The 12,545-nt window shown below is 37.3% G+C and overlaps 1 protein-coding gene across 7 annotated transcripts in view; it reads left to right on the top strand.

The window, feature by feature from the left end:
- The window catches only part of ROCK1 (Rho associated coiled-coil containing protein kinase 1), a 151,034-nt gene that overhangs the window by 63,985 nt on the left and 74,504 nt on the right, over positions 1–12,545 (top strand). For all 7 annotated transcript variants that reach the window (XR_014807728.1, XM_084964317.1, XM_084964319.1 and 4 more), the window contains exon 9: positions 460–551. Coding sequence is in view for 6 of the 7 variants with exons in the window: in XM_084964317.1 (XP_084820443.1) it covers positions 460–551 (92 nt within the window). In the remaining variant the exon portion in view is untranslated. The remainder of the gene's footprint in view (positions 1–459; positions 552–12,545) is intronic.

Below are 12,545 nucleotides of genomic sequence, written 5' to 3'. Positions count from 1 at the left end.
CATAGAGTATCAATAAAGCTTTGGGTTTTGTGTCTTTTTTCTTCAGAAAAAAATCTTTAATATTCTCAGTCTTCATCTTATTTTTTATGTAAGCTAAAAATTATGTCATAGGAGTCCCTGTTGTGGCTCAGCAGTAACGAACCCAACTAGTGTCCATGAGAAGGATGGTTTGGTTCCTGGCCTCACTCAGTGGGTTAAACATCTGGCATTGCCATGAGCTGTGGTGTAGGTCTTAGATGTGCCTTGGATTTGATGTGGATGTGACTGTGGCTGTGGCTGTGGCATAAGCTGGCAGCTACACCTCTCATTAGACGCCTACCTTGGGAATATAATTTTAAGGTGACATAGAATTGTATTTATCATCCTGCACAGATTTAGCATTATGTTCACAAATAAATATGAACAAGTTTAGTAATAGTGTCTTAAATCATTGATGACTCTTCTTCCCTGTCTTTTCAGGGAGGTGAGATTAGGGCGAAATGGTGTAGAAGAAATCAAGCGACATCTCTTCTTCAAAAATGACCAGTGGGCTTGGGAAACACTCCGAGACAGTAAGTTCTTTTCTCTTGCAGTGATTATTTGAAAGCAATTGCTGTAAACAGTCTGTTGGAACTCTCTTGTTAACATATATGTATATCTGATGAAAATCCAAAGTACACAAATGCTGTTTAGTTGTCCTAATCTAGCTAATGGTTAAAGAGAATATTTGATAACATTGGGAAAATTGTACTACTACTTCTCTCCTGTCCCATTCAAGATACCAAAATGACATATATACATGTAATGGAGTTGGGCTCAGCAGTCGTGATGTGATATTTGATCTTTGTTGAATTGCTCTTTGTTTATTCTGTAGTATCTCATTGTAGAGGAAGTTGATAAGTAATAGGTAATGAAATTAAAATATATTTCTTGTGAAAAATAAATATTCTTGTTTTTACTAAAACCTAAAATATAAGGAGGTTCTATCAGAATTTAACTTGTGTCAGGATATAAGAAATTATGGTATGCTTGATTCCATCAGGCTTGCAGCTTGCAATCCAGAAATAAAAATTTGTAGTGTTCAAGAAGTTAATTTTCAGTTTAGAATACTTACCTATTTAAAGAAAAGTTAAAATGATGATTCATAGAAAACTTTACTTAACATAGCTGAATCAAAATCATGATGGCATGAAAAGTTCCCATTGTCTTTGTGGATTTGGGAGGCCAAGAATTCATCTTTCCCTTGCTGAAATGTCAGGAATTATTTTCTTTTATGCTTACCAGAGAAAGGATAGTGTATACCAGGCACTAATTTCCTGCTATAGCAACTACAATGAACAGAGTAATAGAATGAGCTCAGCTGTGTGGATTTTAGCAAGTTACAAATTAGGTATTCTTCTTAAGATCTGCCTATCTGGTTGAGTTCGAGAGAGATTCCTTTCAGGTAAGAGAAATCTTGCTAATTTTGAAGGTTTGTATAGGTTTGCCAATATTATTGACATATCCTTGTTATCAGATATTTTAAAGGAAATCAATATATTGCCTTCAGGTACAGTACATTCATTGTTTTAAGGTACAAAATTGAGAAGGGAAAAGGGGAAGTAAGAAATTTGTCTGCAAATTAAGAAATTATACTGCTATAGAGAATAACACTGAGTGACCTGCTATTGGGAGAAGCTATAGGATCAGCTTGACCTTGGGAGAATTTATTAATAGTTAACTTCCTCCTCTTCATATGCAAGTGTGACATGATTATTGTCTTTACACTGCAGGAGAAACTGTTGCAAGTCAGAGTAGAGTGACATGATGAATAGTTGCATTGAAAAACTTTTATTCAAGTTATGCTCTTAGTGAAGTTTCAGAAGGCTGAGAACATACAGATATGATTATAAATAGAAAATTTAAAAGAGGACCGAAGAAAATACAAAGTATCTTTTCTGTTCTTTCTTTTTCAAAGTCAAGCAGCATATAAATAACTACAGAAGTACAACATAATAAATCACTCTAAAAAACAGGGAAAGTATAATTCCTTTTGTGTGATGAAAACTGATATTCAGGAGTTCCTGTCGTGGCACAGCAGAAACAAATCTGACTAGCACCCCTGAGGATGTGGGTTTGATCCCTGGCCTTGTTCAGTGGGTCACGGTGTTGCCATGAGCTGTGATGTAGGTCGCAGACGCAAATGCAGCTCGGATCCTGTGTTGCTATGGCTGTGGTGTAGGCCAGCAGCTGTAGCTCTTGTTTGACACCTATCCTGGCAGTTTTCATATGCTGCAGGTGCACAAAAAAAAAAAAAAAGAAAGAAAGAAAGAAAGAAAACTGATATTATAGTAATTAGAAGAAGAGGCAACCTAGTCGATAAGCATTATTGAGCACATGCTATATGCCAAGCACTACTCTGTTTCAGACACTAGGAAAATAGTAGTGATCAAACCAGCAAAAGGTCTTCCTTGTTGGACCTCATAGTCTAGTGGAATTGTGATGTCCCAATCAATGGCATTTTTTGATATTGTTATACCTACTTAATATAACCACATTTATGAAAAAGTAAATAAAATGAATTATGTCATTGATTTAAATCAAATGAACCTTAAAGAATTTCTATAAATAGGTAATTTTATTAGTATTGCTGTCATTTCTGTACCTTTTTTTTTTTTTTTTTTTTTTTTTTTTTTCCCCCACTGTACAGCAAGGGGGTCAGGTTATCCTTAGATGTATACATTGCAGTTACAGTTTTTTCCCCCACCCTTTCTTCTGTTGCGACATGAGTATCTAGACATATTTCTCAATGCTATTCAGCAGGATCTCCTTGTAAATCTATTCTAGGTTGTGTCTGATAAGCCCAAGCTCCCGATCCCTCCCACTCCCTCCCCCTCCCATCAGGCAACCACAAGTCTCTTCTCCAAGTCCATGATTTTCTTTTCTGAGGAGATGTTCATTTGTGCTGGATATTAGATTCCAGTTATAAGTGATATCATATGGTATTTGTCTTTGTCTTTCTGGCTCATTTCACTCAGTATGAGATTCTCTAGTTCCATCCATGTTGCTGCAAATGGCATTATGTCATCCTTTTTTATGGCTGAGTAGTATTCCATTGTGTATATATACCACATCTTCCGAATCCAGTCATCTGTCGATGGACATTTGGGTTGTTTCCACGTCCTGGCTATTGTGAATAGTGCTGCAATGAACATGCGGGTGCATGTGTCTCTTTTAAGTAGAGCTTTGTCCGGATAGATGCCCAAGAGTGGGATTGCAGGGTCATATGGAAGTTCTATGTATAGATTTCTAAGGTATCTCCAAACTGTTCTCCATAGTGGCTGTACCAGTTTACATTCCCACCAGCAGTGCAGGAGGGTTCCCTTTTCTCCACAGCCCCTCCAGCACTTGTTAGTTGTGGATTTATTAATGATGGCCATTCTGATTGGTGTGAGGTGGTATCTCATGGTAGTTTTGATTTGCATTTCTCTTATAATCAGCGATGTTGAGCATTTTTTCATGTGTTTGTTGGCCATCTGTATATCTTCTTTGGAGAAATGTCTATTCAGGTCTTTTGCCCATTTTTCCATTGATTGGTTGGTTTTTTTGCTGTTGGGTTGTATAAGTTGTTTATTCTAGAGATTAAGCCCTTGTCAGTTGCATCATTTGAAACTATTTTCTCCCATTCTGTAAGTTGTCTTTTTGTTTTCTTTTGGGTTTCCTTTGCTGTGCAAAAGCTTTTCAGTTTGATGAGGTCCCATGGGTTTAATTTTGCTCTAATTTCTATTGCTTTGGGAGACTGACCTGAGAAAATATTCATGATGTTGATGTCAGAGAGTGTTTTGCCTATGTTCTCTTCTAGGAGTTTGATGGTGTCCTGTTGTATATTTAAGTCTTTCAGCCATTTGGAGTTTATTTTTGTGCATGGTGTGAGGGTGTGTTCTAGTCTCATTGCTTTGCATGCAGCTGTCCAGGTTTCCCAGCAATGCTTGCTGAATAGACTTTCTTTGTCCCATTTTATCTTCTTGCCTCCCTTGTCAAAGATTAATTGACCATAGGTGTCAGGGTTTATTTCCGGATTCTCTCTTCTGTTCCATTGGTCTGTCTGTCTGTTTTGGTACCAGTACCACACTGTTTTGATGACTGTGGCTTTGTAGTATTTCTTGAAGTCTGGGAGAGTTATGCCTCCTGCTTGGTTTTTGTTTCTCAGGATTGCTTTGGCAATTCTGGGTCTTTTGTGGTTCCATATAAATGTTTGGATTGTTTGTTCTAGTTCTGTGAAAAATGTCATGGGTAATTTGATAGGGATTGCATTGAATCTGTAGATTGCTTTGGGTAGGATGGCCATTTTCACAATATTGATTTTTCCAATCCAGGAACATGGAATATCTTTCCATTTCTTTACATCTTCTTTGATTTCTTTGATTAAAGTTTTATAGTTCTCGGCATCTAGGTCCTTTACCTCTTTGGTCAGGTGTATTCCGAGGTATTTGATTTTGTGAGGTACAATTTTAAAAGGTATCGTATTTTTGTATTCCTTTTCTAATGTTTCATTGCTGGTGTACAGAAATGCAACTGACTTCTGAATGTTAATCTTATATCCTGCCACTTTGCTGAATTTATTAATCAGTTCAGGTAGTTTTGGGGTTGAGTCCTTAGGGTTTTCTATGTATAGTATCATGTCATCTGCATACAGTGACAGTTTGATCTCTTCTCTTCCTATATGGATGCCTTTTATTTCTTTTTCTGTACCTTTTTTGATCTACATTGTTATCCATGGTTTTGCTATAGACTACTTAGATTTAATGTACTTAAACACTTTGAGAGCTTTTCCTAATCCTAATCACTACTATTTTGTGCTTATTGTGGAAAAAAAAAAATAAAATTGAAGTCTGTGGAACTTATTGTTCTCTCCTTCCCTTTCCCTCTTCCTACCCCTTCTTTACTTCCCACCCCTAAAATACCAGGAATACTTTTATTCTGAACTGGCCTCTCTGACCTGCTAAGTTTTTTATAATTATATAACAGTTATAATTCTTTTTAATTTTTTTGGCCTCTCTAATTTTCCTTGGCAAAATTTCTTACTGTTTTGCAAATAAAAGTTCTTTTGGTAATTTTACTGCTTACATGTCTGTAAGTTATAATGGCAGTTAATCTTCACCATCTGTTCCTTGGTGGGTGGGAGCAGGGTACAAAATAGCTGGGTTTTTGGCAGAATTTCCATGAGCTTCCTGATTTATTCATTCTTAATTTAGGTGCACAAAATATTAAGACTGTAAAATTACTTTTTCCACTCAAGATAGAATTAAAGAAATGTCAGGAAATTACAGATAAAAGACAGTAGAAAGAAAAGACCTAAATAGTTTGCTTTAGGTCTCACTGCTAGCAAATGACAAGACTCCCGAGTCTGATCTTGTGCAATACCATGTACCATTTAAAGATTTTCACTATTCAGGATTATATAGACTAGAAATGTAAGAAATTCTCACTTGTCAGCAGTTAAATTTTAGGGAAGACAAAATGATAACTTTTATTACATGAAATAACACATTATTAATAAATAATGCTGTGTTAAATATAAGATATGGTTACTTGCAATGCACTTCACCATTCATGATTTCACTTGAAATAAAATATTGCCATTATCTACCTTTAGCTAGTGGCAAACACTAGTTAAGATGGTAACTGTCAGATCATGCAGTGAGTTTTCAGTTTTGTTAAAAACAAAATGGAGTTCCCGTCATGGCTCAGTGGAAACGAATCCAACCAGGAACCATGAGGTTTCGGGTTCAATCCCTGGCCTTATTCAGTGAGTTAAGGATCCAGCATTGCTGTGAGCTGTGGCGTAGGTCACAGACGCAGCTCAGATCCCACATGGCTGTGGCTGTGGCGTAGGCCAGTAGCTATAGCTCAGATTAAACCTCTAGCCTGAAAATCTCCATATGCCTAAAAAGCCAAAAACAAACAAACAAACAAACAAAAAAAACACCCACAAATTATGTACGTGCACATATATACTACTTAAGGTTCATGGATCAGTTAGGTCTAGCGTCTTCTCAGAATTTTACATTCTCATGGGAGACATCATCAGTGTAGGCTTCATGAATAAAGAATTTAGGAGCTACCAAGGGTTTTTTTGGTTTGGGGGTTTGTTTTTTTTTTAAGGGCCCCACTTGAGGCATATGGAAATTCCCAGTCTGGGGGTCAAATCAGAGCTATATCTGCCAGCCACAGCCACTGAGCCCCATCTGCGACCTACACCACAGCTCACGGCAACACTGGACCCTTAACCCACTGAGCGATACCAGGGATCAGATCCACGTCCTCATGGATACTAGTTGGATTCGTTACAGCTGAGCCACAACGGGAACTCCTGTATATTTTTTTTAGACGTAATGCTACTTCACACTTAATAAACTATAGTATAGTGTTAACATAACTTTTGTACACACTAAGAAGTCAAAAAATTTGTGACTTGCATTATTGAGATACTTTATTGCTGTGGTCTGAGGTATTTGTGATATGTTGAGATTCCATATAAATATTCGAATGGTTTTTTCCATGTCTGCAAAGAAGGACAGAATTTTCATAACAGTTACATTGAATGTGTTTACAATTTGACTGCTTTTTTAAAATTTTATTTTATTCTACATCTATATTTGGTTTATAGTCTTTCATAAGTCTTTCATTTACTTAAATTCATCTTCCATTTAGATTTTTTGACCATTACTGAAAGTGGATTATTGAAGAATCTGATAGAGTTGTTTCTTTTATATTTTATATATGTTTATTTACATTTAAATTTGGGGCTGTATTGCTGAATGCATTTATGTTTTTGTTTTTGTTTTTGTTTTTGGTTTTTGTTTTTTTTTTTTTGTCTTATGTCTTTTGTCTTTTGTTGTTGTTGTTGTGGTTGTTGTTGCTATTTCTTGGGCCGCTTCTGTGGCATATGGAGGTTCCCAGGCTAGGGGTCGAATCGGAGCTGTAGCCACCGGCCTACGCCAGAGCCACAGCAACTCGGGATCCGAGCCGCGTCTGCAACCTACACCACAGCTCACGGCAACGCCGGATCGTTAACCCACTGAGCAAGGGCAGGGACCGAACCCGCAACCTCATGGTTCCTAGTCGGATTCGTTAACCACTGCGCCATGACGGGAACTCCTGTTTTTGTTTTTTATGGCTGTAGCTGTAGTATATCAAAGTCCCCAAGCCAGGGATTAGATCCAAGCTGCAGCTGTGGCAACACCAGATCCTTAATCCACTGTGCCAAGCCGTGTATCAAACCTGCATTCCACAGAGACAATGCCAGATTCCCAACCAGCCACTCCACATAGGGAAATCCAATGCATGTGTTTATCATTGTATCTTTTTTTTTTTTTTTTTTTTTTTTTTGTCATTTCTTGGGCCGCTCCCGCAGCATATGGAGGTTCCCAGGCTAGGGGTCTAATCGGAGCTGTAGCCGCCGGCCTACGCCAGAGCCACAGCAACGTGGGATCCAAGCCGCGTCTGTAACCTACACAACTCACGGCAACGCCAGATCCTTAACCCAGTGAGCAAGGGCAGGGGCTGAACCTGCAACCTCATGGTTCCCAGTCGGATTCGTTAACCACTGCGCCACGATGGGAACTTCGATCATTGTATCTTTTTGATGAGTTGACCCTTTTAAAGTCTATTTTGTCTAGTGTTAGTATAGCTACTTTTCAGCTCTTTTATCTGTAGAATATCTTTTTTTTTTTTTTTTTCGGCCACCGTGTAGTATATGGAGTGTATATGCAGCTGTAGCTACAGCAATACCTGACCCTTTAACCCACTGTGCCAGGCTGGGGATCAAACCTGCCTTCTGGTGCTGCAGAGACACTGCTGATCCCATCGTGCCACAGTGGGAACTCTCTCCTTTTAACCCATTTACGTCTGTGGATCTAAAATGAGTCTCTGCACACTGCATGTAATTGGATCAATTTTTAAATCTATTCTTCTGATCTCTACCTTTCAATCAATGAAATTCATTTTGATTTAAAGTGAATACTGCACAGAAAGACTTCTGTCATTGTCCTTTTCATTTTCAGTTTTTTATTTTTTCTTTTTGTTCCTCAATTCTTACATTACTGCCTTTTGTGTTTTGTTTAGTGGATTTCTTTTTCTCGTTTTGAATCCCTCTTCCTTTTTCATAAATTATTTAGTCGTTTTCTTATGGTGATTACCCTGGATGTTACAATTAACATTCTAACTTGATAACAATCTAGGTTGAGCTGGTACAGTTTACTATCAATAGCAACAGAAATTGCTCCTAGGAGTTGCCTTCATGGCTCAGTGATTAACGAACCTGGCTAGCATCCATGAGGATGCCGGTACAATCCCTGGCCTCTCTCAGTGAGTTTAGGATCCAGCATTGCTGTGAGCTGTGGTGTAGGTTGCAGATGCGGCTCAGATCCCACGTTGCTCTGGCTCTGGCGTAGGCCAGGGGCTACAGCTCCAATTCAACCCCCCAGCCTGGGAGCCTCCATATGCCACAGGAAGCAGCCTAGAAAAAGGCAAAAAGACAAAAAAAGAAAGAAACTGCTCTTAGACAAAGCCATTCCCTTTCTTTATATTGTTATTATCACAGATTACATCTTTATATATTGTGTGCTTATTAACATAGATTTATTGTGCATTTGTCTTTTAAGTTAGATGTAGGGGAGTGGAGTTACAGAATAAAATTACAGTAAAGCTGGCTTTTACATTTACCTATGTAATTATGTTTACTGGTGTTCTTTGATTGTAAGGCTTTAAAATAGTGTCTGGTATCCTTTCATTTCAACCTGTAAGACTCCCTTTAAAACATTCTTGTAGGACGAGTTTATTAGCAGCAAACACTCAGCTTTTCTTTATCTGGATATCTTAATTTCTCCTTCATTTTGGAAGAATAATTTCGCCAGATATAGAATTCTTAGTTGAAAGTTGTTTTCTTTCAACACTTTAACTGTTATTCCACTACCTTATGGCCTTTAAGGTTTGTGCTTAGAAATTGGCTGTTAATTTTACTGAGAATCGCTTATATGTTATGAGTTGCTTCTCTATTGTTGCTTTTAATAGTCTCTCTGTCTTTGTCTTTTGAAAATTTATTATAATTTGTCTTGGTATGGATCTGTGTTCTTACGTGGAGCTCATTGAGCTTCTTGGATGTGTAGATTTATATATTCCAGTAGATTTGGCTCATTTTCACACTTCCTCCCTCCCTTCCTTCCTCCATTCCTTCTTCCCACTGTGCCCACAGGATGTGAAAGTTCCATGCCACAGCAGCAACCCTACTGCTGCAGTGAAATGCCCAATTCTTAACCTGCTGCACCACAAAGGAGCTCCAGCCATTATTTCTTTAAATATTATTTCTGCCCCTTTCTCTCCTTTCCTGGGACTCCGAGAGAGAGAGAGAGAGAGAGAGAGAGAGAGGGAGAGAGAGAGAGAGAGAGAGAGAGAGAGAGAGAGAGAGAGAGAGAGGGAGAGAGGGAGAGAGGGAGAGAGGGAGAGAGGGAGAGAGGGAGAGAGGGCGCGCACATGTGTGCGCGTGCATGTGTGTCAGCTTTATGGTATCCCAGAAATCCCTTAGGCCCCATTTACTTCTTTCTGTTTGGCACATTTGACAATTTCAGCTGTCCTATCTTTTAAGTTCACTGGTTCTTTTGCTCAAATCTGTTGTTGAACCTTTCTAGTGCATTTTTAGTTTCAGCTTTTGTACATTCCAGTGCCAGAGTTCACATTTGATTTGTCTTCCTATCTTTTTTATTGATATATTCTATTTGTTAAGGTATCATGCCCTGGTTTCCTTTAGTTCTTTGTTTCCTTTAGCTCTCAGAGCATATTTAAGACATGTATTTAAAGGCTTTGTTTAGTAAATCCAAAGTCTTGGTTTCCCAGTGAGGTTTTCTGTTGTTTTCTTTATTCCTTGTAAATAGGTCATTCTTTTCCTGTTTCTTTACATGATTTCTAATTTTCTGTTGTATACTGGAGACTATAATGTTGTAACTCTTTTTTGGGTTTTATCTTAGTTTGGTTTTTTCCACGGAATGTGGAGGTTCCTGGGCCAGGGATTGAACCCATGCCAGTGATAACGCCAGATCCTTAACCACTAGGCCACCAGAGAACTCCAAATGTTGTAACTCTGGAATCAGTATTCCATCCTTGTAGGATTTGCTGTTGTTGCTGATTTGTAGTCCCCAGCCATCCATTTGTTTAGTAACTTTTTGAATTATTTTTTAAAGTCTGTGTTCCTTATGTGTGCTCATTTATGTCCCCTCTCCATTATCTCAGCAGTTAATGACAGCTCCTTAAATGCCAAAATTAGCAGCCTCTTACCTCGTTAAACATTTCCTTGCTTATTGTAAGTTTTTTCTTAGATTTCAGAATTTTTTAAAAAATAGGTTGTTTTGATAGTTTTGCAGATTTAATGGTTTGTTACTTCAGTGTAAGGGCAGCTTCTTAGAGCTCCCACTCTACCATTTTTGGTAACATCAGCTGAATCAGCTGGATTCTTTTTTATGAAACATGATTCCTTTATTACCAGTTACTTATTAAAAGGTAAATTTTTTAAAAATGGAATACTGTATATTGATAATTCAGTAAAGCTATCTTTATCCTTCGTTTTATCTTCGTATTAGTTCTGGCATGATTATAAGGTATTATGTAAAGTCTTAACATCTTAATTCAGAATCAGAAATAATTACATTTATAATCCTCCCAGGATTTCTCATATTTATATCTCAGTATTTCTCTCTCTCTCTCTCTTTTTTTTTTTTTTTGCTTTTGCTTTTGCTTTTTAGGGCTGCACTTGTGGCATATGGAAGTTCACAGGCTAGGGGTTCTATCAGAGCTACAGTTGCCAACCTACACCACAGCCACAGCAGTACCAGATCCAGGCCACATCTGTGAACTACACTGCAGCTCATGATAATGCCAGATCCTTCACCCACTGAGCAGGCTAGGGATCAAACCCAAATCCTCTTGGATACTAGTTGGATTCGTTGCCACTGAGCCACAACAGGAACTCCAGTATTTGTCTCATTTTAAAACTCCTCTGAAATGGTATGTCATCTATAAAGAGACTAGATCCACCTGAAACAGCAAAAGAAAATTCACCAAAACTTGCTCTGCTTCCTTTTAAAAATCTAAATCAGATTTTTAAGTTTAAAGCAGGTTTTCTCAGCCTCAACACTAGACCAGAGAAATATTTCTGGTGTGGGTTGTCCAGAACATTGTAGGATGTTAAGCAGCATCTCTGGTCTCTACCCACCAGATGTCAGTAGCATGCCTTCTCCAATTTTGACAACCAAAAATGTACCCAGACATTGCTAGATATCCCCCAAGGGCCAAAATTTTCCCTGATTGAGAACCACCATTTAAAAGTAAAATTTATGCCAAAACCATGTACTTTGTAAGGAGGGACAACTCTTTTTTAACCCTCGTTTTACAAATTATAAATTAGGCAATTAATATTGGGAAACTAGAACTGTCTAGTCAGGCAATTTTCTTGGTCTTTAAGGAAACTCTTTTCTCATTCACTGTTAGTACTACAGCTTCTTTTGTTTAAATGTATTGTTTCATTCCCAAATTCATCTGATATTTCACTGTATTTGAAATGTATAACAATAATTATTTCTTGCCTGGAATAGGCAATCAATAGAAAATGATTGTTTTGTATAAGAAGTTAAGATTGTAAAACCAGGTCAGTTATTTTTGGTCAGTTATTTTGTTCTTTGTCTTTTTCTCTAAGGGAAAATGAGATGGCTGTGTCTAAGATAATTACTGAATATGTTAATGATAAGATTTCAGTGACTTTTATTATACTCCTGTATCTTTAAACTAAAAATATTTTTCCTGAAATTTGTTTTTAGGTGTACCTTGTGTGGCATAGTTAAGCTCCAAAAGGGGATATTAGGAGTAATGGTTTCATATGGTATTTTCTTCAGTTTCATAAAGATTTGCATTGCCACATACAGTTTTATATTATTAAGTATATATGGGTCTTGCTCCCAAACAAGTTTATAATTCTTAAAGGTTCTGTGCTCAGGTTTTGTATCCCCGCTGTCTTTTCCAAACAGCCATTTCATAAATACTTCACTGAGTTGTCTCTTAATCACTGAATTCAGGGAAGGTAAAATATAATTCGAAATACTTTATTCAGTATCTTGTAGTAACCTATAATGGAAAAGACTCTGAGAAAAAAAATATATAACTGAGCCACTTTGCTGTACACCAGAAGCTAACACAATATTGTAAATCAACTATATTTCAATTTAAAAAAAATACTTTGTTCTTTGTGACTTAATCTTACAGAGATACTGAGTTGGGGGATAGGGAAATACTGATCATTTAGATTCTAGATGAGTAGAAATATTTCATTAACAAATTATTATACCCAGGATTGTTAAAAAGTAACTTTGATTTCTAAGTTGCTGTAGAGACCTTAACAGACAAAATACTTGTTTTGAAACTAATCAACTTTGAGTACAGTTTGTTATGCTACATAGTTTCTGAAAAGTCTTTTCTGTAGTCCTAACTGCTTTTGCATATCTTTTAATCATACTTGACTTATAATATTCAAATTAACCTTG

Source organism: Sus scrofa, chromosome 6, assembly GCF_054392235.1.
Source record: "Sus scrofa isolate SSC_HxYL_T2T_F1_AM1 chromosome 6, Sscrofa_HxYL_maternal_Yorkshire_Landrace_v2.0, whole genome shotgun sequence".
In the NCBI taxonomy this organism is placed as follows: Eukaryota; Metazoa; Chordata; class Mammalia; order Artiodactyla; family Suidae; genus Sus; species Sus scrofa.
This window is presented reverse-complemented; position numbering and strand designations above follow the sequence as displayed.